Genomic DNA, 27,417 nt, shown 5'->3' with positions numbered 1-27,417 from the left:
CCATCATCTGGTAGATGGATCCAGTCATGGGAACCCACCAGAGAGATGTCCCCGCCCTCTGTATTCCCGGGATTCCACACAGGAAGATCACACCATCCCTCACCATCATCGGGTAGATGAATCCAGTAATGGGAACCCACCAGAGAGATGTCCCCGTCCTCTGTATTCCCGGGATTCCACACAGGAAAGTCACACCATCCCCCACCATCATCAGGTAGGTGGGACTAAGCATGTCCAGTGAAAAAGTCTTCTAGGCCAGTAATCTATCCTTTACAAATGTATTATTCATCTTTGGGGTTTAGGACAAAGAACTGAAGGACATCAAAGTTGAAGTTAAAAAAGAAGAGGAGTCATTTGTGTGGGGAAATCAGCAGTTTATGGAAGAAGGTGGTCCTCTGTATTCTTTGGACTCCACATGGAAAGATCACACCATCATTCACCACGATCAGGTAGATGGGACTCAGCAATAGAACTCAGAAATTATTATAAGCTCTAAGATGGCATTCCTCTATTGATTTTTGTGGGGAGGTTTTGATAAATGTATTCTGACATCTTTGGGGTTTAGGGTGAAGAATTGAAAGACATCAAAGTTGAGATTAAAGAGGAAGAAGAAGAGACCTTGGTGAGTGGAGATCAGCAGTCTATGGAGGAGGGGGAGATGGCTATGGAAAGTAAACCAGAGAAATCTTCTCTACATATGGACACAAGTAAGTATAAGCACTAAGCAATTCACATTTTCATTTTTTTTTTTTAATGAGGATGAAGCATATGTTCGCACTGTTACATGGGTTCAAGAAAGACACATGCATCAAATATACCCTAAAAAAACTAGTCCATTACTAGCCAATGTTCCCAACAGATGAGGAGGAGATACTGGACACCATATGAAAGGTCCATCTCCATTCCTCAATATAACGTCATGTTCCCAACAAATGATGAAGAGATACTGGACACCATATGAAGGTCCATCTTTGTATCCTTTGTCTGGTTTGTATTCATATTTTCTGTTCTGATTGCCCCAATTCCATGCCGGAGCTCTGAGATACTGTAGAGCGTTAGACCAACATCCTGTATATGACTTCTGAAGGAAGAATTCCTCTAACATGGAAACGTTGATTTCCAACAGGTGGACTCTATGTCTGGAATAATGGATCTTCAGAATATAAAGCAGATGAAGATGCCACCACACAATGTCCTCCAGGAGAAAATCCCGATACACAAATAATACACCAGAGACCTCATCACTCGCAGAGACCAATGGATTCCTCTGATCCTGAGGGATCTCCCCATAACCCACATACTGATCCTCTAGATATCCATCTGAGGTCCCACAGTACAGATGCAGCAACAGAACCATCTAATCCCAAGGACTCCTTTTTTTCAGCATGTGGGAAATCTTTAAAAAAATCTGGAGCATCTCTTGGACACCAGAGAAGTCAGAAGATTGAGCTTGCCTTCTCATGTTCAGAGTGTGGGAAATGTTTCGCTGAGAAAGCGCATCTTGTTAAACACCAAAAAATTCACAAAGGCAAGCGTCCTTTTTTATGTTTAGATTGTGGCAAGGGTTTCATTCAGAAATCTGACCTTCTTATACATCAGAGAAGTCACACGGGGGAACGTCCATTTTCGTGTTTAGAGTGCGGGAAATCCTTCACTATGAAAAGAAGTCTTCTTAAGCATCATAGAATTCACACAGGCGAGTGTCCTTTCTCATGTCCAGAGTGCGGTAAGGGTTTCAGTCAGAAAAGATACCTTCTTAATCACCAGAAAAACCACACGGGGGAGCGACCCTATTCATGTTCAGAGTGCGGGAAAGGTTTCATTGATAAAAGGAACCTTCATCATCACCAGAGAGTTCACACGGGTGAGCGTCCCTTTTCATGTTCAGAGTGCGGGAAAGGTTTCAGTCGTAAAGGAGGCCTTGTTACACACCAGAGAATTCATACTGGCGAGCGTCCTTATTCATGTTCAGAGTGCGGGAAATGTTTTGCTTACAAAAGAGAACTTAATGTACATCAGAGAATTCACACAGGTGAACTTCCTCATTCATGTTTAGTTTGCGGGAAAAGTTTCACAGAAAAAGGGAAACTACTTATACACCAGAAATATCACACGGGTGAACGTCCTTATACATGTTCAGAGTGCGGAAAATGTTTCGTTCTGAAAGGACACCTTGTTATTCACCAGAGAAGTCACACTGGTGAGCGTCCACATTCGTGTTCAGAGTGCGGGAAATGTTTCATCCGGAAAAGAGAGCTACTTATACACCAGAGAAGTCACACTGGCGAGCGTCCTTATTCATGTTTAGAGTGCGGGAAATGTTTTTCTGAAAAAGGCAAACTTCAAAAGCACCAGAGGATTCACAAGGGTGATCGTCCCTACAAATGTTCAGAGTGCGGCAAATGTTTCACTCAGAAAGAAACACTGGTTACGCACCAGAAAATTCATACGGGTGAGCGTCCCTTTTCTTGCTTAGACTGTGGGAAATGTTTCATTTCTAATACAGTCCTTCTTAATCACCAAAAAAGTCACACGGGTGAGCGTCCTTATTCGTGTTCAGAGTGTGGGAAATGTTTCACCAAGAAAGCAGGTCTTATTAAACACCAAAAAATCCACACAGGAGAGCGTCCATTTTCGTGTTTAGATTGTGGTAAGGCTTTTATCCAGAAGTCAGATCTCTTTATACACCAGAGAAGTCACACGGGTGAGCGCCCCTATTCTTGTTCAGTGTGCGGGAAATCTTTTACTTTGAAAGGAAGCCTTCTTAAACATCAGAGAAAACACACGGGTGAGTGTCCTTATTCATGTTCAGAGTGTGGGAAGGCTTTTGTTGACAAAAGATACCTTCAAAATCACCAGAAAAGTCACACAGGAGAGCGTCCCTATTCATGTTCAGTGTGTGGGAAAAGTTTCATTGAGAAAGGAAACCTCCTTCATCACCAGAGAATTCACACAGGCGAGCTTTCTAGTCATGTTCAGAGTGCGGGAAATGTTTCAAGGACACAAGAAGGCTTGTTAATCCCCACAGAAATCACACAGGTGTGCGTCCTTATTCATGTTCAGAATGTGGGAAATGTTTCATTCTGAAAGGTAGCCTTGTTTCACACCGAAGTCACATAAGTGAGCATTCCTAGTCACGATCAGAGTGTGGGAAATGTTTTAGTCCAAAAGGAAGCCTTGTTAAACACCAGAGAAGTTACATGAGTGAGCATCCCTCTGCATGTTCAGTGTGCGGGAAATGTTTCAGCCTAAAAGGAAGCCTTGTTAAACACCAGAGAAGTCACATAAGCGAGCATCCAGAGTGTGGGAAATGTTTCAGCCTGAAAGGAAGCCTTGTTGAACACCGGATAAGTCACATGAGCGAGCATCCAGAGTACGGGAAATGTTTCACTAACAAAAGAGAACTTATTGTTCTTTCTATTTTCTGTTAATCGCTTTTTCTGAGTTTGTAAAATAAATGAGAATTTTCCATACTTTTTGCAATGTATCTCCCTCTTTACAAATGACCATAATTCTGAGATGATTGGTGGTTGGAGCGTGCTCCGTTCATAGATGTTCCACCATTGAGGCGGAGGGTTAAGAAGGTCCAGTCCACCACATATGTCAGCCAATAATGTATGGATCCATGGGACTGCTAGACACACCACATCGATCATTCCCATTGCTGCCATCTTGGTTACCCTCGTCATGGTCACGGTGGTCTTCGTCTCCTACAAAGTATGTCGTTGTATTCTTGAGATATTATACATGGTTATCATATCCCCCCTTATGTATTATACATGGAAATCATATATCCCCTTATGTATTATACATGGAGATCATATCCCCCCTTATGTATTATACATGGAGATCATATATCCCCTTATGTATTATACATGGAGATCATATCCCCCCTTATGTATTATACATGGTTATCATATCCCCCCTTATGTATTATACATGGAGATCATATCCCCCATTATGTATTATACATGGAGATCATATCCCCCCTTATGTATTATACATGGTGATCATATCCCCCCTTATGTATTATACATGGTGATCATATCCCCCCTTATGTATTATACATGGTGATCATATCCCCCCTTATGTATTATACATGGTGATCATATCCCCCCTTATGTATTATACATGGAGATCATATCCCCCCTTATGTATTATACATGGAGATCATATATCCCCCCTTATGTATTATACATGGTTATCATATCCCCCCTTATGTATTATACATGGAAATCATATCCCCCTTATGTATTATACATGGTTATCATATCCCCCCCTTATGTATTATACATGGAAATCATATCCCCCCCTTATGTATTATACATGGAGATCATATCCCCCCCTTATGTATTATACATGGAGATCATATCCCCCCCTTATGTATTATACATGGAGATCATATCCCCCCCTTATGTATTATACATGGAGATCATATCCCCCCTTATGTATTATACATGGAGATCATATCCCCCCCTTATGTATTATACATGGAGATCATATCCCCCCCCCCTTATGTATTATACATGGAGATCATATCCCCCCTTATGTATTATACATGGTGATCATATCCCCCCCTTATGTATTATACATGAAGATCATATCCCCCCCCCTTATGTATTATACATGGAGATCATATCCCCCCTTATGTATTATACATGGTGATCATATCCCCCCCTTATGTATTATACATAGAGATCATATCCCCCCTTATGTATTATACATGGAGGTCATATCCCCCCTTATGTATTATACATGGAGATCATATCCCCCCTTATGTATTATACATGGTGATCATATCCCCCCCTTATGTATTATACATGGTGATCATATCCCCCCCTTATGTATTATACATGGATATCATATCCCCCTTATGTATTATACATGGTGATCATATCCCCCTTATGTATTATACATGGAGATCATATCCCCCTTATGTATTATACAGTTGTGACCAAAATTATTCAACCCCCAATGCTGTAAAGGGGTTTAGGGACTATAGTGTACATTTGGAATTGTATTCAGAATCAAATCCTACAAGGACGTTGTAACTACCCAAATGCAACTAAAATGACATCAATTGTTTATGTAATACAGTAGTAAATGGTTCTTATGTGGTTTCTTCATTGCCACAATTATTCAACCCCTTAAAGACTACCACTCTGAAGAACAGAGGTTCATACAGGTGCTTTCCATCAGGTATTGAAAACACCTGTGGATGTCACCGAGCAGCAATCAAGCATAATAAGCACCAATTAGGCAGCTTTAAAATGACTGTGATACTCAGCTCCTTCTAGACATTTACTGGTGTGGTTACAAACATGGTGAAGGCAAGAGAATGGTCCAGGAAGACAAGAGAAGAGGTGATTTCTCTTCACAGGAAGGGCAATGGCTATAAGAAGATTGCAAAGATGTTAAACATACCAAGAGACACCTTAGGAAGCATCATTCGCAAATTCAAGGCAAAGGGCACTGTTGAAACGCTACCTGGTCGTGGCAGAAAGAAGATGCTGACTTCGACTGCTGTGCGCTACCTGAAGCGTAGAGTGGAGAGAAGTCCCCGTGTGACTGCTGAGGAACTGAGAAAAGATTTGTCAGATGTGGGTACAGAAGTTTCAGCCCAGACAATAAGACGCACACTGCGTAATGAAGGCCTCCGTGCCAGAACTCCCAGGCGTACCCCCTTGCTGTCTCCAAAGAATAAGAAGAGTCGACTGCAGTATGCCAAAAGCCATGTGGACAAACCACAAAAGTTGTGGGATAGTGTTCTGTGGACTGATGAAACAAAATTAGAACTGTTTGGGCCCATGGATCAACGCTATGTTTGGAGGAGGAAGAACAAGGCCTATGATGAAAAGAACACCTTGCCTACTGTGAAGCATGGTGGAGGGTCAATCATGCTTTGGGGCTGTTTTGCTTCTGCAGGTACAGGGAAGCTTCAGCGTGTGCAAGGTACCATGAATTCTCTTCAGTACCAGGAGATATTGGATGGAAACGTGATGCAGTCCGTCACACACCTGAGGCTTGGGAGACGTTGGACCTTTCAACAGGACAATGATCCCAAGCATACCTCCAAGTCCACTAGAGCATGGTTGCAGAGGAAAGGCTGGAACATTTTGGAGTGGCCATCGCAGTCACCAGACTTAAATCCGATTGAGAACCTCTGGTGGGACTTAAAGAAAGCAGTTGCAGTGCGCAAGCCTAAGAATGTGACTGAACTGGAGGCCTTTGCCCATGAAGAATGGGCGAAGATACCCGTAGATCGCTGCAAGACACTTGTGTCAAGCTATGCTTCACGTTTAAAAGCTGTTATAACTGTAAAAGGATGCTGTACTAAGTACTAAGATTGAATGTCACTTGGGGGTTGAATAAAACTGATAATGCTGTGAGCACAGAAAAGACATTTGTGGTTATTTCATTATAACTGTTATGTTATATTTGTCTGACCTACAAGTGCCTCTTTAATGTAAATGTAAGCAAGATGACTGAATGATCAAAAGCAATGTCAAACTGGCCAAAACACTCAATTTCAGTGGGGGTTGAATAATTTTGGTCACAACTGTACATGGAGATCATATCCCCCCTTATGTATTATACATGGAGATCATATCCCCCCCTTATGTATTATACATGGAGATCATATCCCCCCTTATGTATTATACACGGAGATCATATCCCCCTTATGTATTATATATGGAGATCATATCCCCCCCTTATGTATTATACATGGTGATCATATCCCCCCTTATGTATTATACATGGAGATCATATCCCCCCTTATGTATTATACATGGAGATCATATCCCCCCTTATGTATTATACATGGATATCATATCCCCCTTATGTATTATACATGGTGATCATATCCCCCTTATGTATTATACATGGAGATCATATCCCCCTTATGTATTATACATGGAGATCATATCCCCCCTTATCTATTATACATGGTAATCATATACCCCCTTATGTATTATACATGGTGATCATATCCCCCCCTTATGTATTATACATGGAGATCATATCCCCCCTTATGTATTATACATGGAGATCATATCCCCCCCCTTATGTATTATACATGGAGATCATATCCCCCCTTATGTATTATACATGGAGATCATATCCCCCCCTTATGTATTATACATAGAGATCATATCCCCCCTTATGTATTATACATGGATATCATATCCCCCCTTATGTATTATACATGGATATCATATCCCCCCCTTATGTATTATACATGGTGATCATACCCCCCCTTATGTATTATACATGGATATCATATCCCCCCCCTTATGTATTATACATGGATATCATATCCCCCCCCCTTATGTATTATACATGGTGATCATATCCCCCCTTATGTATTATACATGGTGATCATATCCCCCCTTATGTATTATACATGGTGATCATATCCCCCCTTATGTATTATACATGGAGATCATATCCCCCCTTATGTATTATACATGGAGATCATATCCCCCCTTATGTATTATACATGGTGATCATATCCCCCCTTATGTATTATACACGGAGATCACATCCCCCTTATGTATTATACATGGAGATCACATCCCCCCTTATGTATTATACATGGAGATCATATTCTCCCCCCCCCCCTTTATGTATTATACATGAAGATCATATCCCCCCCTTATGTATTATACATGGAGATCATATCCCCCCTTATGTATTATACATGGAGTTCATATCCCCCCTTATGTATTATACATGGAGATCACATCCCCCCTTATGTATTATACATGGTGATCATACCCCCCCTTATGTATTATACATGGAGATCATACCCCCCCCCCTTCTTTATGTATTATACATGGAAATCATATCCCCCCCCCTTATGTATTATACATGCAGTTCATATCCCCCCTTATGTATTATACATGGTGATCACATCCCCCCCCCATGTGTTATACATGGAGATCACATCCCCCCTTATGTATTATACATGGAGATCACATCCCCCCCTTATGTATTATACATGGAGAGATCACATCCCCCCCTTACGTATTATACATGGCGATCATATCCCCCCCCCCTTTATGTATTATACATGGAGATCACATCCCCCCTTATGTATTATACATGGAGATCATATCCCCCCTTATTTATTATACATGGAGATCATATCCCCCCCTTATGTATTATACATGGAGATCATATTCCCCCCCCCCCTTTATGTATTATACATGGAGATCATATCCCCCCCCCCCTTATGTATTATACATGGAGATCATATCCCCCCTTATGTATTATACATGGAGACCATATCCCCCCCTCCCTTATGTATTATACATGGAGATCACATTCCCCCCCTTATGTATTATGCATGGAGATCATATCCCCCCTTATGTATTATACATGGAGATCATACCCCCTCTTATGTATTATACATGGAGATCATATCCCCCCCCCTTACGTATTATACATGGAGATCATATCCCCCCTTATGTATTATACATGGAGATCACATCCCCCCTTATGTATTATACATGGAGATCATATCCCCCCTTATGTATTATACATGGAGATCATATCCCCCCCTTATGTATTATATATGGAGATCACATCCCCCTTATGTATTATACATGGAGATCATATCCCCCCCTTATGTATTATACGTGGAGATCATATTCCCCTCTTATGTATTATACATGGAGATCATATCCCCCCCCCCTTTATGTATTATACATGGAGATCATATCCCCCCCCCCTTTTGTATTATACATGGAGACCATATCCCCCCTCTCTTATGTATTATACATGGAGATCACATTCCCCCCATTATGTATTATACATGGAGATCATATCCCCCCTTATGTATTATACATGGAGATCACATCCCCCCTTATGTATTATACATGGAGATCATACCCCCTCTTATGTATTATACACGGTGATCATATCCCCCCTTAATCTCCTCTTCTCAGTAGAGAATACATTCAGTTCCTCTAATCTTATGTATTATACATGGAGATCATATCCCCCCTTATGTATTATACATGGAGATCACATCCCCCCTTATGTATTATACATGGAGATCATATCCCCCCCTTATGTATTATACATGGAGATCACATCCCCCTTATGTATTATACATGGAGATCATATACCCCCTTATGTATTATACATGGAGATCATATCCCCCCTTATGTATTATACATAGAGATCATATCCCCCTTTTATGTATTATACATGGAGATCATATCCCCCTTATGTATTATACATGGAGATCATATCCCCCCTTATATATTACATAAGGGGTGATATGATCTCCATGTATAATACATAAGGGGGATGTGATCTCCATGTATAATACATAAGGGGGATGTGATCTCCATGTATAATACATAAGGAGGGGATATGATCTCCATGTATGGAGATCATATCCCCCCCTTATGTATTATACATGGAGATCATACCCCCCCCCCCTTATATATTATACATGGAGATCATACCCCCTCTTATGTATTATACATGGTGATCATATCCCCCCTTATGTATTATACATGGAGATCATATCCCCCCCTTATGTATTATATATGGAGATCACATCCCCCCTTATGTATTATACATGGAGATCACATCCCCCTTATGTATTATACATGGTGATCACATCCCCCCTTATGTATTATACATGGAGATCATATCCCCCCCCCTTATGTATTATACATGGAGATCATATTCCCCCCCCCCCTTTATGTATTATACATGGAGATCATATCCCCCCCCCTTATGTATTATACATGGAGATCATATCCCCCCTTATGTATTATACATGGAGATCACATCCCCCTTATGTATTATACATGGAGATCACATCCCCCTTATGTATTATACATGGAGATCATACCCCCTCTTATGTATTATACATGGAGATCATATCCCCCCCTTACGTATTATACATGGAGGTCATATCCCCCCTTATGTATTATACATGGAGATCACATCCCCCCTTATGTATTATACATGGAGATCATATCCCCCCTTATGTATTATACATGGAGATCATATCTCCCCTTATGTATTATACATGGAGATCATATCCCCCCTTATGTATTATACATGGAGATCATATCTCCCCTTATGTATTATACATGGAGATCATATCCCCCCCTTATGTATTATACATGGAGATCATATCCCCCTCTTATGTATTATACATGGAGATCATATCCCCCCCTTTATGTATTATACATGGAGATCATATCCCCCTCTTATGTATTATACATGGAGATCATATCCCCCCCTTTATGTATTATACATGGAGATCATATCCCCCCCCCTTTTGTATTATACATGGAGATCATATCCCCCCTTATGTATTATACATGGAGATCATATCCCCCCTTATGTATTATACATGGAGATCATATCTCCCCTTATGTATTATACATGGAGATCATATCCCCCCCTTATGTATTATACATGGAGATCATATCCCCCTCTTATGTATTATACATGGAGATCATATCCCCCCCTTTATGTATTATACATGGAGATCATATCCCCCTCTTATGTATTATACATGGAGATCATATCCCCCCCTTTATGTATTATACATGGAGATCATATCCCCCCCCCTTTTGTATTATACATGGAGATCATATCCCCCCTTATGTATTATACAATGGAGACCATATCCCCCCTCCCTTATGTATTATACATGGAGATCACATTCCCCCCCTTATGTATTATACATGGAGATCACATCCCCCTTATGTATTATACATGGTGATCACATCCCCCCTTATGTATTATACATGGAGATCATATCCCCCCTTATGTATTATACATGGAGATCATATTCCCCCCCTCCCTTTATGTATTATACATGGAGATCATATCCCCCCCCCCTTATGTATTATACATGGAGATCATATCCCCCCTTATGTATTATACATGGAGATCACATCCCCCCTTATGTATTATACATGGAGATCATACCCCCTCTTATGTATTATACATGGAGATCATATCCCCCCCTTACGTATTATACATGGAGGTCATATCCCCCCTTATGTATTATACATGGAGATCACATCCCCACTTATGTATTATACATGGAGATCATATCCCCCCTTATGTATTATACATGGAGATCACATCCCCCCTTATGTATTATACATGGAGATCATATCCCCCCCTTATGTATTATACATGGAGATCATATCCCCCTCTTATGTATTATACATGGAGATCATATCCCCCCCTTTATGTATTATACATGGAAATCATATCCCCCCCCCCCTTTTGTATTATACATGGAGATCATATCCCCCCTTATGTATTATACATGGAGACCATATCCCCCCTCCCTTATGTATTATACATGGAGATCACATTCCCCCCCTTATGTATTATACATGGAGATCACATCCCCCTTATGTATTATACATGGTGATCACATCCCCCCTTATGTATTATACATGGAGATCATATCCCCCCTTATGTATTATACATGGAGATCATATTCCCCCCCTCCCTTTATGTATTATACATGGAGATCATATCCCCCCCCCTTATGTATTATACATGGAGATCATATCCCCCCTTATGTATTATACATGGAGATCACATCCCCCCTTATGTATTATACATGGAGATCATACCCCCTCTTATGTATTATACATGGAGATCATATCCCCCCCTTACGTATTATACATGGAGGTCATATCCCCCCTTATGTATTATACATGGAGATCACATCCCCACTTATGTATTATACATGGAGATCATATCCCCCCTTATGTATTATACATGGAGATCATATCCCCCCTTATGTATTATACATGGAGATCACATCCCCCCTTATGTATTATACATGGAGATCATATCCCCCCCTTATGTATTATACATGGAGATCATATCCCCCTCTTATGTATTATACATGGAGATCATATCCCCCCCTTTATGTATTATACATGGAAATCATATCCCCCCCCCCTTTTGTATTATACATGGAGATCATATCCCCCCTTATGTATTATACATGGAGACCATATCCCCCCTCCCTTATGTATTATACATGGAGATCACATCCCCCCTTATGTATTATACATGGTGATCATACCCCCCCCTTATGTATTATACATGGAGATCATATCCCCCTTATGTATTATACATGGTGATCATATCCCCCCTTATGTATTATACATGGAGATCATATCCCCCTTATGTATTATACATGGTGATCATATCCCCCCTTATGTATTATACATGGAGATCACATCCCCCCTTATGTATTATACATGGAGATCATACCCCCCTTATGTATTATACATGGAGATCATACCCCCTCTTATGTATTATACATGGAGATCATATCCCCCCCCCCCTTACGTATTATACATGGAGATCATATCCCCCCTTATGTATTATACATGGAGATCACATCCTCCCTTATGTATTATACATGGAGATCACATCCCTTGTAGAAATTATGTAGCTTAAAACAGACGTCTCATATCTTTCAAAATGACAGCAAAATCATTGAGAAGTAATTTTAACTTAGCGTGTGTATGAAGCTTTGGAAAGCAGGTGTTAAAGATGAACCATGGTATATTCATGTCTAAGAGGTCAGCAGGTCATAAGCTTCTCTTAAGAATAGAAACTGGAATGTAAAAAGATATTGATATGTAGTAGAACAAAGAAAGGATATGTCTTTTATAAAGAAAATCATGTCTAATCTATAATATAGTTAGTTGGATAATTATTTATAATCAATTTATTAGTTAGGAATAGTGTGTGATAAGTTTAGTATCAATTATAGTTGGTTATATGCATTTATGTGAACATTGTCCCTTTCTAAAGATATGTGAAGCCATTGTGTATATTATATTACAGTATCATATATTTCTGTCGTCTAAGAGGTTTGCAAATAACGTCATACTAAGTATAGTTTAGAAGGCTTACATATATGGACACTAAGAGTATATGTTTAGAAGAAGCACAAATAAGGGTTTTACTTATTTAGCTCACACTGGATTAGGAAATAACTGTTTAGTGGGTTGGTCTGGTAAAACATATATAAGATGTGCCTTAGAGATAGAGGGACACATACACTCACTCACACTCATACATCAAGACATTATACAGCTGACACGCACTGACATATTTGTCTCCTGGTAAGGCCTGCAAAGCCTTGATACACCTGTTGTCTTCCTTGCCAAGACTGAAACACTTGTCATAGAACAGGCAAGAGATTAAACATTTCTCCAAAGCTTATTTCTTTTTCCATAATCTACAACTTTTGTTATATTTTACTCTGTATTTTATTTTATCTTTTGTATTCATTTTTGATGCCAAGTGTGCATTAAATAAAAGTCACACTGTTTTAAGTCAGCCTGGCACTAGAACAATTTGCCTCAAACGCCTAAAGACAGACACTTAAATAATATAAGTGTCACGATATTTAACATCCCCCCTTATGTATTATACATGGAGATCATATCCCCCCTTATTTATTATACATGGAGATCACATCCCCCCTTATGTATTATACATGGAGATCACATCCCCTTTATGTATTATACATGGAGATCATATCCCCCCTTATGTATTATACATGGAGATCATATTCCCCCCCTTTATGTATTATACATGGAGATCATATCCCCCCCCTTATGTATTATACATGGAGATCATATCCCCCCTTATGTATTATACATGGAGACCATATCCCTCCCTCCCTTTTGTATTATACATGGAGATCACATTCCCCCCCTTATGTATTATACATGGAGATCATATCCCCCCTTATGTATTATACATGGAGATCATATCCCCCCTTATGTATTATACATGGAGATCATACCCCCTCTTATGTATTATACATGGAGATCATATCCCCCCCTTATGTATTATACATGGAGATCATATCCCCCCTTATGTATTATACATGGAGATCACATCCCCCCTTATGTATTATACATGGAGATCACATCCCCCCTTATGTATTATACATGGAGATCATATCCCCCCCTTATGTATTATACATGGAGATCACATCCCCCTCATGTATTATACATGGAGATCATATCCCCCCCTTATGTATTATACATGGTGATCATATCCCCCCTTATGTATTATACATGGAGATCATATCCCCCCTTATATATTATACATGGAGATCATATCCCCCCTTATGTATTATACATGGAGATCACATCCCCCCTTATGTATTATACATGGAGATCATATCCCCCCCCCTTATGTATTATACATGGAGATCATATTCCCCCCCTTTATGTATTATACATGGAGATCATATCCCCCCCTTATGTATTATACATGGAGATCATATCCCCCCTTATGTATTATACATGGAGACCATATCCCCCCCTCCCTTATGTATTATACATGGTGATCATATTCCCCCCCTTTATGTATTATACATGGAGATCATATCCCCCCTTATGTATTATACATGGAGATCACATCCCCCCTTATGTATTATACATGGAGATCATATCCCCCCCCCCTTATGTATTATACATGGTGATCATATCCCCCCTTAATCTCCTCTTCTCAGTAGAGAATACATTTAGTTCCTCTAATCTTTCTTCATAGCTGATCTCCTCCATGCCTCTTATGGGACATTAGACAAGTAGATATCCGCTCTTTTAGGATCTATGAAGTAGTTATTCTTTCTCGATGGAAAGTCTTCTTATGACGTTGCACCCTTCAAGGCATTATAAACCTTCCTACCTGCATGGGATGTGCATGGTGTCATTCCTTGGCCATTACGCACAGCCTCTCATAGAGTACATCTTCACATCTCGGTGTCAGAAGTTTTCAGACATGAGGCATGCTGCCTGGCACTGTACAAGTGAATGCAGGACCTCTCTCTGCAGTCTAAGAACTGACACTTCCTCTAAAGAAACTACATGTCCCACGATTCCTGGGTCTTCCAATCTACTGAACTGCTGGTGAGAGCTGAATAATAATTAGATTTGACACAAACAAGCAGAGCAATTAGCAGGAAACTGAATATGGACAAGGAGGATGGAGGAGGCAGAATGGTGACTGAACATGGACAGGAGGATGGAGGTGGCAGAATGGTGACTGAACATGGACAGGGAGCATGGAGGAGGTAGAATGGTGACTGAACATGGACAAGGTGTATGGAAAAGGTAGAATGGTGACTGAACATGGACAGGGAGGATGGAGGAGGTAGAATTATTATACAGTATTATTATACAGTATTTATAAAGCGCCAATAGTTCGCTCAGCGCTGTACATTACAAAAGGGGGACAGAATATGTGACAGAACAATACCAATACAATGCAAAACATGAGGGGATTGAGGGCCCTGCTCTTTCAAGCTTACAATCTAGGAATGGTGACTGAACATGGACAGGGGGGATGAAGGAGGTAGAATGGTGACTGAACATGGACAGGGAGGATGGAGGAGGTAGAATAGTGACTGAACATGGACGGGGCGGATGGAGGAGGTAGAATGGTGATTGAACATGGACAAGGAGAATGGAGGAGGTAGAATGGTGACTGAACATGGACAAGGAGGATGGAGGAGGTAGAATGGTGACTGAACATGGACGGGGAGGATGGAGGAGGTTTAATGGTGACTGAACATGGACGGGGAGGATGGAGGAGGTAGAATGGTGACTGAACATGGACAGGGAGGACAGAGGAGGTAGAATGGTGACTGAACATGGACGGGGAGGATGGAGGAGGTAGAATGGTGACTGAACATGGACGGGGAGGATGGAGGAGGTAGAATGGTGACTGAACATGGACAGGGAGGACGGAGGAGGTAGAATGATGACTGAACATGGAAGGGGGGGATGGAGGAGGTAGAATGGTGACTGAACATGGACGGGGGGGATGGAGGAGATAGAATGGTGACTGAACATGGACAGGAGGATGGAGGAGGTAGAATGGTGACTTAACATGGACAGGGAGGACGGATGAGCTAGAATGGTGACTGAACATGGACAGGGAGGACGGAGGAGGTAGAATGGTGACTGAACATGGACATGGAGGATGGAGGAGGTAGAATGGTGACTTAACATGGACAGGGAGGATGGAGGAGGTAGAATGGTCACTGAACATGGACAGGGAGGACGGAGGAGGTAGAATGGTGACTGAACATGGACAGGGAGGATGGAGGAGGTAGAATGGTGACTGAACATGGACAGGAGGACGGACGAGGTAGAGTGGTGACTGAACATGGACGGGGAGGATGGAGGAGGCAGAATGATGACAACATGGACAGGGAGGATGGACAAGGTAGAATGGTGACTGAACATGGACAGGGAGGATGGAGGAGGTAGAATGATGACTGAACATGGACAGGGGGATGGAGAAGGTAGAATGGTGACTGAACATGGACAGGGGGATGGAGAAGGTAGAATGGTGACTGAACATGGACAGGGGGGATGGAGGAGGTAGAATGGTGACTGAACATGGACGGGGGGATGGAGGAGGTAGAATGCTGACTGAACATGGACGGGAAGGATGGAGGAGGTAGAATGGTGACTCAACATGGACAGAAAGAACGGAGGAGGTAGAATGATGACTGAACATGGACAATTGGGATGGAGGAGGTAGAATGGTGACTGAACATGGACGGGGAGGATGGAGGAGGTAGAATGGTGACTGAACATGGACGGGGAGGATGGAGGAGGTAGAATGGTGACTGAACATGGACAGGGAGGATGGAGGAGGTAGAATGGTGACTGAATATGGACAGGGAGGATGGAGGAGGTAGAATGGTGACTGAATATGGACGGGGAGGATGGAGGAGGTAGAATGGTGACTGAACATGGACGGGGGGGATGGAGGAGGTAGAATGATGACTGAACATGGACGGGGAGGATGGAGGAGGTAGAATGGTTACTGAACATGGAGGGGGGGGGGATGGAGGAGGTAGAATGGTGACTGAACATGGACAGGGAGGATGGAGGAGGTAGAATGGTGACTGAACATGGACAGGGAGGATGGAGGAGGTAGAATGGTGACTGAACATGGACAGGGAGGATGGACAATGTAGAATGGTGACTGAACATGGACAGGGAGGACGGAGGAGGTAGAATGATGACTGAACATGGACAGGGGGATGGAGAAGGCAGAATGGTGACTGAACATGGACGGGGGGGATGGAGGAGGTAGAATGCTGACTGAACATGGACGGGAAGGTTGGAGGAGGTAGAATGGTGACTGAACATGGACAGAAAGAACGGAGGAGGTAGAATGATGACTGAACATGGACGATTGGGATGGAGGAGGTAGAATGGTGACTGAACATGGACGGGGAGGATGGAGGAGGTAGAATGGTGACTGAACATGGACGGGGCGGATGGAGGAGGTAGAATGGTGACTGAACATGGACGGGGAGGATGGAGGAGGTTGAATGGTGACTGAATATGGACGGGGAGGATGGAGGAGGTAGAATGGTGACTGAACATGGACGGGGGGGATGGAGGAGGTAGAATGATGACTGAACATGGATGGATGGGGAGGATGGAGGAGGTAGAATGGTTACTGAACATGGAGGGGGGGATGGAGGAGGTAGAATGGTGACTGAACATGGACAGGAGGATGGACGAGGTAGAATGGTGACTGAACATGGACAGGGAGGATGGAGGAGGTAGAATGGTGACTGAACATGGACGGGGGGGGGATGGAGGAGGTAGAATGGTGACTGAACATGGACAGGAGGATGGAGGAGGTAGAATGGTGACTGAACATGGATGGGGAGGATGGAGGAGGTAGAATGGTGACTGAACATGGATGGGGAGGATGGAGGAGGTAGAATGGTGACTGAACATGGACGGGGGGGATGGAGGAGGTAGAATGGTGACTGAAAATGGACGGGAGGATGGTGGAGGTAGAATGGTGGCTGAACATGGACGGGGGGGATGGAGGAGGTAGAATGATGACTGAACATGGATGGATGGGGAGGATGGAGGAGGTAGAATGGTTACTGAACATGGAGGGAGGGGATGGAGGAGGTAGAATGGTGACTGAACATGGACAGGAGGATGGACGAGGTAGAATGGTGACTGAACATGGACAGGGAGGATGGAGGAGGTAGAATGGTGACTGAACATGGACGGGGGGGGGATGGAGGAGGTAGAATGGTGACTGAACATGGACAGGAGGATGGAGGAGGTAGAATGGTGACTGAACATGGATGGGGAGGATGGAGGAGGTAGAATGGTGACTGAACATGGATGGGGAGGATGGAGGAGGTAGAATGGTGACTGAACATGGACGGGGGGGATGGAGGAGGTAGAATGGTGACTGAAAATGGACGGGAGGATGGTGGAGGTAGAATGGTGGCTGAACATGGACGGGGGGGATGGAGGAGGTAGAATGATGACTGAACATGGATGGATGGGGAGGATGGAGGAGGTAGAATGGTTACTGAACATGGAGGGAGGGGATGGAGGAGGTAGAATGGTGACTGAACATGGACAGGAGGATGGACGAGGTAGAATGGTGACTGAACATGGACAGGGAGGATGGAGGAGGTAGAATGGTGACTGAACATGGACGGGGGGGGATGGAGGAGGTAGAATGGTTACTGAACATGGAGGGAGGGGATGGAGGAGGTAGAATGGTGACTGAACATGGACAGGAGGATGGAGGAGGTAGAATGGTGACTGAACATGGATGGGGAGGATGGAGGAGGTAGAATGGTGACTGAACATGGACGGGGGGGATGGAGGAGGTAGAATGGTGACTGAAAATGGACAGGAGGATGGTGGAGGTAGAATGGTGGCTGAACATGGACGGGGAGGATGGAGGAGGTAGAATGGTGACTGAACATGGACAGGGAGGATGGAAGAGGTAGAATGGTGACTGAACATGCACGGGGAGGATGGAGGAGGTAGAATGGTGACTGAACATGGACAGGGAGGATGTAGGAGGTAAAATGGTGACTGAACATGGACAGGAGGATGGACGAGGTAAAATGGTGACTGAACATGCACGGGGAGGATGGAGGAGGTAGAATGGTGACTGAACATGGACAGGGAGGATGTAGGAGGTAAAATGGTGACTGAACATGGACAGGAGGATGGACAAGGTAAAATGGTGACTGAACATGGACAGGAGGATGGAGGAGGTAGAATGGTGACTGAACATGGACTGGGGGGATGGAGGAGGTAGAATGGTGACTGAACATGGACAGGGAGGATGGAGGAGGTAGAATGGTGACTGAACATGGACAGGGAAGATGGAGGAGGTAGAATGGTGACTGAAGATGGACAGGGAGGACGGAGGAGGTAGAATGGTGACTGAACATGGACGGGGAGGATGGAGGAGGTAGAATGGTGAGTGAACATGGACGGGGAGGATGGAGGAGGTAGAATGATGACTGAACATGGACGGGGGGGATGGAGGAGGTAGAAAGGTGACTGAACATGGACAGGGGGAACGGAGGAGGTAGAATGGTGACTGAACATGGACAGGGAGGATGGAGGAGGTAGAATGGTGACTGAACATGGACAGGAGGATGTAGGAGGTAGAATGGTGACTGAACATGGACAGGGAGGATGGAGGAGGTAGAATGGTGACTGAACATGGACAGGGAGGATGGAGGAGTTAGAATGGCGACTGAACATGGACGGAGGCATCTCGCATTTTCATCTTAATAGTGGTCTATCGCTATATCTAAAGGTGTTCCAATATTTTAAATTATTTCTAAAAGGAAAGTTTCTATTCTAAATCCACTTTTTGACGGAATCACCAGCTCAAATGACACAACCACCTAAGTCAGATGTGTCTCGAACTACCTTCAGTGCCTAAGACTTTTTTCGCACATCGCTGTTTTTTAATTTTAATACACAAACAAATTCATTTCATTGTAAGTTTTCATCATTCGCCCCACAACTTGCATAAAATGAGCGACAAAATCGTTCAAAGTACGAAAAAAAAACGTGGACTGCAGTATTTGTCTTCGCCACAAAGAGGCGATCTCACTTATTGTCCATGGAGCACAAGAAAAAGGAAGTAATCTGAGAGGCAGATAGGAAGTGATGTCAGCTATAAATAGGAAATTCCAGGTTAGAGTTGATTTAAGAGGAAGTAGAGAGGAGAAATTTATGGAACTCGGAACTAAAGAGGTAATATATATATGATTTTTACACTTTGTCATGTTTGTCCTTTTCCTCCATAGTCACTCCTTTAAATGCTGTTATGCACCAAATGTCCAAATATATTGAGTTATACGGTAACACATTTATCCAACCGTCCATCCAGAGCCTCTGGTTTATAGACCGGATACGTCCTAAATATAGAACCATTTATCCAACCGTCCATCCGGAGCCTCTGGTTTATAGACTGGATACGTCCTAAATATAGAACCATTTATCCAACCGTCCATCCGGAGCCTCTGGTTTATAGACCGGATACGTCCTAAATATAGAGCCATTTATCCAACCGTCCATCCGGAGCCTCTGGTTTATAGACCGGATACGTCCTAAATATAGAACCATTTATCCAACCGTCCATCCGGAGCCTCTGGTTTATAGACCGGATACGTCCTAAATATAGAACCATTTATCCAGCCGTCCATCCGGAGCCTCTGGTTTATAGACCGGATACGTCCTAAATATAGAGCCATTTATCCAACCGTCCATCCGGAGCCTCTGGTTTATAGACCGGATACCTCCTAAATATAGAGCCATTTATCCAACCGTCCATCCAGAGCCTCTGGTTTATAGACCGGATACATCCTAAATATAGAACCATTTATCCAACCGTCCATCCAGAGCCTCTGGTTTATAGACCGGATACGTCCTAAATACAGAACCATTTATCCAACCGTCCATCCAGAGCCTCTGCTTTATAGACCGGATACATCCTAAATATAGAACCATTTATCCAACTGACCATCCATTCATTTATTTGTACAGGGCTTTTTTTCTCAGAGAATAATTGCAGGAACTCTCCCCTTCCAAGTCACCTCTGAACACTCTTCCTTGGTTCCGCCCCCTACCCACCTCCCAGTACCACCTGTTAAAAGACTACAGAAACAAGTATCATTTTGTGGTGCTAAATAATTTGTATATACTTTGTTAATGATAAGCAGTAAATATAGATCCCCTGCAACCAGCAATAATGGACCCCAAGCATCAATAGACCCTCCAGTACTCTGCGTACAGAACCCTGTGCAGTTAGTAAACACAGAGCTCTGTACTGTGATTCGCTAAGCGAAAAGGTCGCTGGACCTGCTGATCAACTTGTGCTCTACCGAATGACAGAGCAGATTGGGTGGGGGTGGAGGGGCGCACACGCGCCCTCTGCCCTGAAATGTGCATATATATACTGTGGGCAGTTTTATTATTTCACTCTTTAGCATCACTAAAATCTTTCTTAATTTATTACATTTTTTCCCCTAAGGACAGTGCCCCCCCCCCCCCCATGACATTAATTTGACAACCCCTTGCCTATTCGTTTAGCAAATGGTTGGAAAAGGTTTGTTCAAGTCATCACAATAATTGTTACTTTCTCTGGTTACACAGGAATGTAAAGTAGTCCGAAAAATATCTGGTGAAACATTATCACCCAGCAGCCATCTTCACAGTGTAAAGGTTTTGGGAACCACAATTGGGCTCAGGGTTGAATGTCTGCTGCTGCTCCTGATTTGAAATGTGGATAGGCATGCAAGCCGGAAATAATTACACTGACAACTGTCCAGTATAACCACTTTCACATCATCTGTTTATTGCAGGGCAGTGCTTAACCTTTTATACAAGGAGAACAATAGGGTATACGTCACTATTATGTAAAAACAGTCACATTCTAAAAGGCACATTTTGTTTGGCTGAAATATGGGAAAAGTGCAGAAACTTGATACATGAGACTCCTCGCCTGTATCTCTTCACTCCCCCTCACATATTCAAGGCCTAGGTACAAGATCCTCACAGCTCGACGGGAGGGGTTGAGAACATCGCTCTGAACAAACAAGTTAAGGAGGACTGCAAAGCCCAGCAGACAAAATATATATATATACGCACAACACATATATTTAGAAATATGAAAAAGTATAAAAGTAAATATTTATAAAATGTATATTTTAAACAGGAAACAGAATAGGCATTTTACCAAATCCATCACAACAGGACATCCCCCATCACAGTGCCTCATTGTTCGTCGTGATGGACAATCAGCCGCCCCTCACGTCACCGGGTAAGAGGAGACTTTATTGTAAAGGAGAGAGCAGTACGGAGGGTCCACCTAGATCCCCCATCATCTGATAAACACATAGAAACAATGGATTCAGTCAGTGTGTGTGTTTCCTACAGATGGATCCAGTCATGGGAACCCACCAGAGAGATGTCCCCGTCCTCTGTATTCCCGGGATTCCACACAGGAAGGTCACACCATCCCTCACCATCATCAGGTAGATGGATCCAGTAATGGGAACCCACCAGAGAGATGTCCCCATCCTCTGTATTCCCAGGATTCCACACAGGAAGGTCTCACCATCCCCCACCATCATCAGGTAGGTGAGACTGAACATGTCCAGCGAAAAAAAGCCTTGTAGCCAAGTAATCTATTATTCCAGTTTACGAATGTATTTCATCATCTTTGGCGCTTAGGGTGAAGAACTGAAAGACATCAAAGTTGAAAGTAATAAAGAAGAAGAAGAGTCATTCGTGAGTGAAGATCAACAGTTTATAGAGGAGGGTGGATCTCTGTATTCCCGGGATTCCACACAGGAAGGTCTCACCATCCCCCACCATCATCAGGTAGATGGATCCAGTAATGGGAACCCACCAGAGAGATGTCCCCATCCTCTGTTTTCCTGGGATTCCACACAAAAAGATCACACCATCCCTCACCATCATCAGGTAGATGGATCCAGTAATGGGAACCCACCAGAGAGATGTCCCCATCCTCTGTATTCCTGGGATTCCACACAGGAAGGTCTCACTATCCCTCACCATCATCAGGTAGATGGATCCAGTAATGGGAACCCACCAGAGAGATGTCCCCGTCCTCTGTATTCCCAGGATTCCACACAGGAAGGTCACACCATCCCTCACCATCATCAGGTAGATGGATCCAGTAATGGGAACCCACCAGAGAGATGTCTCCGTCCTCTGTATTCCCGGGATTCCACACAGGAAGATCACACCATCCCTCACCATCATCAGGTAGATGGATCCAGTAATGGGAACCCACCAGAGAGATGTCTCCGTCCTCTGTATTCCCGGGATTCCACACAGGAAGATCACACCATCCCTCACCATCATCAGGTAGATGGATCCAGTAATGGGAACCCACCAGAGAGATGTCCCCATCCTCTGTATTCCTGGGATTCCACACAGGAAGGTCTCACTATCCCTCACCATCATCAGGTAGATGGATCCAGTAATGGGAACCCACCAGAGAGATGTCCCCATCCTCTGTATTCCCGGGATTCCACACATGAAGATCACACCATCTCTCACCATCATCAGGTAGGTGGATCCAGTAATGGGAACCCACGAGAGAGATGTCCCCGTCCTCTGTATTCCTGGGATTCCACACAGGAAGATCACACCATCCCTCACCATTATCAGGTAGATGGATCCAGTAATGGGAACCCACCAGAGAAATGTCCCCATCCTCTGTATTCCCGGGATTCCACACAGGAAGGTCTCACTATCCCTCACCATCATCAGGTAGATGGATCCAGTCATGGGAACCCACCAGAGAGATGTCCCCGTCTTCTGTATTCCTGGGATTTTTACACAGGAAGGTCACACCATCCCTCACCATCATCAGGTAGGTGGATCCAGTAATGGGAACCCACCAGAGAGATGTCCCCGTCCTCTGTATTCCCAGGATTCCACACAGGAAGGTCACACCATCCCTCACCATCATCAGGTAGATGGATCCAGTAATGGGAACCCACCAGAGAGATGTCTCCGTCCTCTGTATTCCCGGGATTCCACACAGGAAGATCACACCATCCCTCACCATCATCAGGTAGATGGATCCAGTAATGGGAACCCACCAGAGAGATGTCTCCGTCCTCTGTATTCCCGGGATTCCACACAGGAAGATCACACCATCCCTCACCATCATCAGGTAGGTGGATCCAGTAATGGGAACCCACCAGAGAGATGTCCCCATCCTCTGTATTCCCGGTATTCCACACAAGGAGATAAAACCATCCCTCACCATCATCAGGTAGAAGGGATTGAGCAACAGAACTCAAATCTATTCTAATCTATAAAATTATATTTTTTTCAAAAAATCTATTTTTTTGGGGGTTCTTTTTTATGTATTCTGTCATCTTTGGGGTTCAGGGTGATGAACTGAAGGACATCAAAGTTGAAGTTAAAAAAGAAGAGACATTTGCGAAAGGAAATCAGCAGCCTATGGAGGTGGTTCCTCTGTGTACCGTGGACTCCACACAGGAAGATCACACCATCCCTCACCAGGATCAGGTAGTTGGGAATTAGCATGTAGAGCTAATAGAGGAAATTCTTCTATGGAATCGCTTGTTTTTTATATGAGGGGTTTTCATATACATGTCAAAAAAGTATTGCAAAAACTTTTTGAAGAACCTTCATACATGTACTCTGTCATCTTTGGTTTAGGGTGCGAAACTGAAAGACCTCAAAGTTGAGATTAAAGAGGAAGAAGAAGAGATGTTGGTGAGTGGAGATCAGCAGTCTATGGAGGAGGGTGAGATGAAAGAGAAATCTTCTCTACATATAGATACAAGTAAGTAACAAACACTAGATGCAGAAACAGTTCACATTTGTATTTTACTTGGAAATGAAGTATATGTTCAAACACAAAGACACACAAAACAAATGTGCCCTCAAAAAATCTAGTCCTCCCTAGAAGAATGTAATCATTGAATTACCATCACTAGCCAATGTTCTCAGCAACAGAGGAGGAGATACTGGACACCATATGAAAGGTCCATCTCCATTCCTCAATATAACGTCATGTTCCCAACAAATGAGGAGGAGATACTGGACACCATATGAAAGGTCCATCTCCATTCCTCAATATAACGTCATGTTCCCAGCAAATGAGGAGGAGATACTGTACACCATATGAAAGGTCCATCTCCATTCCTCAATATAACGTCACGTCCCCAACAAATGAGGAGGAGATACTGGACACCATATGAAAGGTCCATCTCCATTCCTCAATATAACGTCATGTTCCCAACAAATGAGGAGATACTGTACACCATATGAAAGGTCCATCTCCATTCCTCAGTATAACGTCATGTTCCCAACAAATGAGGAGGAGATACCGGACACCATATGAAAGGTCCATCTCCATTCCTCAATATAACGTCATGTTCCCAACAAATGAGGAGATACTGTACACCATATGAAAGGTCCATCTCCATCCCTCAATATAACGTCATGTTCCCAACAAATGAGGAGGAGATACTGGACACCATATGAAAGGTCCATCTCCATTCCTCAATATAACGTCACGTCCCCAACAAATGAGGAGGAGATACTGGACACCATATGAAAGGTCCATCTCCATTCCTCAATATAACTTCATGTTCCCAACAAATGAGGAGATACTGTACACCATATGAAAGGTCCATCTCCATTCCTCAATATAATGTCATGTTCCCAACAAATGAGGAGGAGATACTGTACACCATATGGAAGGTCCATCTCCATTCCTCAATATAACGTCACGTCCCCAACAAATGAGGAGGAGATACTGGACACCATATGAAAGGTCCATCTCCATTCCTCAATATAATGTCATGTTCCCAACAAATGAGGAGGAGATACTGGACACCATATGAAAGGTCCATCTCCATTCCTCAATATAATGTCATGTTCCCACCAAATGAGGAGGAGATACTGGACACCATATAAAAGGTCCATCTCCATTCCTCAATATTAATTCCCCCCCCTTCACGTTCGTCTTGAAAAAAAAAATCCCTGATGTTAGCGCAAAATTTACAACTGAATGAAAGGAATGAAAAACATTTCTCATTTTTTACAAAAACATTTCCCAACAGACGGGCTGTATGTTCAGAATGGGGAAATCTCTGGAGGAAATGTTCTTTTATCTCCATATTGTTACACAGAAGACAATGGTATGGCCCAAGGTTCCCCAGGACCAAGTCCCATCACTCAACGTCCACCCCCCAGACCTTCCCATTCGGAAAGACCAGTGGATACATCAAATCCTGGGGAATCTTCAGATAATTCACACCCTGTCCCTAATACCCACCTGGGGCCCCACTGTACAGGGCCACCTGGTCCCACCGCATCTCCTCTAAGCCATGAAGGAGTTCCCACAGGAGAACATTCCTCGTCATGCACAGTGTGTGGGAAGGCTTTCGAAAACAAAGGAGAGCTTTTGAGACACCAGAAAAGCCACAGAAACAAGCGTCCTTTCCCATGTTCAGAGTGTGGGAAAAGCTTCACTGAAAAAGTGACTTTCATTAGACACCAGAGAATTCACACGGGAGAGCGACCTTATTCCTGCATAGAGTGCGGCAAGGGCTTCATTCAGAAAGCCGACCTCCTGATTCACCAGAGAAACCACACGGGTGAGCGGCCTTTTTCGTGTTCAGAGTGCGGGAAATGTTACATTACAAAAGGACACCTTACTAAACACCAGAGAGTTCACACTGGTGAGCGTTCTTTCGCATGTCCAGAGTGTGGGAAATGTTTCATTCACAAAGGGGACCTTATTACTCACCAGAGAAGTCACACGGGTGAGCGCCCTTATTCGTGTTCAGAGTGCGGGAAATGTTTCATTGGAAAAGGAGACCTGGTTAAACACCAGAAAAGTCACCTAGGTGAGCGACCTTACCCGTGTGATGTGTGCGGGAAATGTTTCTCCACAAAACAAGTACTTCTTCAACACCAGGGAATTCACACAGGCGAGCGTCCTTTCTCCTGTCCAGAGTGTGGGAAATCATTCATTATGAAAGGAAACCTTCTTAAACACCAGGTGATTCACACGGGTGAGCGCCCTTTCTCGTGTTCAGAGTGCGGGAAATGTTTCTATCGCAAAATAGATCTTCTTATACACCAGAGGATTCACACTGGAGAGCGTCCTTTCTCGTGTCCGGAGTGCGGAAAATGTTTTTGTCGTAAGGATTCCCTTTATCGACACCAGAGAAGCCACACCAGTGAACGTCCTTTCTCCTGTTCACAGTGCGGGAAATCTTTCACTCAGAAAGGAGACCTTGTTAGACACCAGAGACGTCACACGGGGGAGCGCCCTTATTCTTCTTAAAGTGTTACTGAACCCCCAACAGTAACATCAGTCTGTAGATGCAGCAAAGCATGCTTGTTATACTCGCTGTGGAACCCAAGGGGTTAATCCTTTCAAAAGGCTCTTTGATCCTGTCTTCTCTGATCCTCCCCTACTACTGTCCCCAATCCATATGCTGATAGAACAGAGACAAATGAAACATTTTTT

General features: G+C 43.3%; 1 protein-coding gene across 1 annotated transcript; it reads left to right on the top strand.

The window, feature by feature from the left end:
• On the top strand, positions 1 to 27,417 carry LOC149453362 (uncharacterized). The gene is given in 11 exon segments (XM_089688631.1): positions 1 to 214; positions 303 to 449; positions 566 to 707; positions 1,127 to 2,965; positions 2,968 to 3,426; positions 3,569 to 3,717; positions 22,373 to 22,498; positions 22,596 to 22,745; positions 24,294 to 24,434; positions 24,588 to 24,714; positions 26,000 to 27,417. Coding segments are annotated over 10 exon segments (4,437 nt in total). The 5' UTR covers positions 1 to 214; positions 303 to 377; the 3' UTR covers positions 27,232 to 27,417.

This window comes from Staurois parvus, unplaced genomic scaffold (genome assembly GCF_062004578.1).
Source record: "Staurois parvus isolate SC_StPar_1 unplaced genomic scaffold, SC_StPar_1.0 ptg000449l, whole genome shotgun sequence".
NCBI lineage: Eukaryota > Metazoa > Chordata > Amphibia > Anura > Ranidae > Staurois > Staurois parvus.
This window is presented reverse-complemented; position numbering and strand designations above follow the sequence as displayed.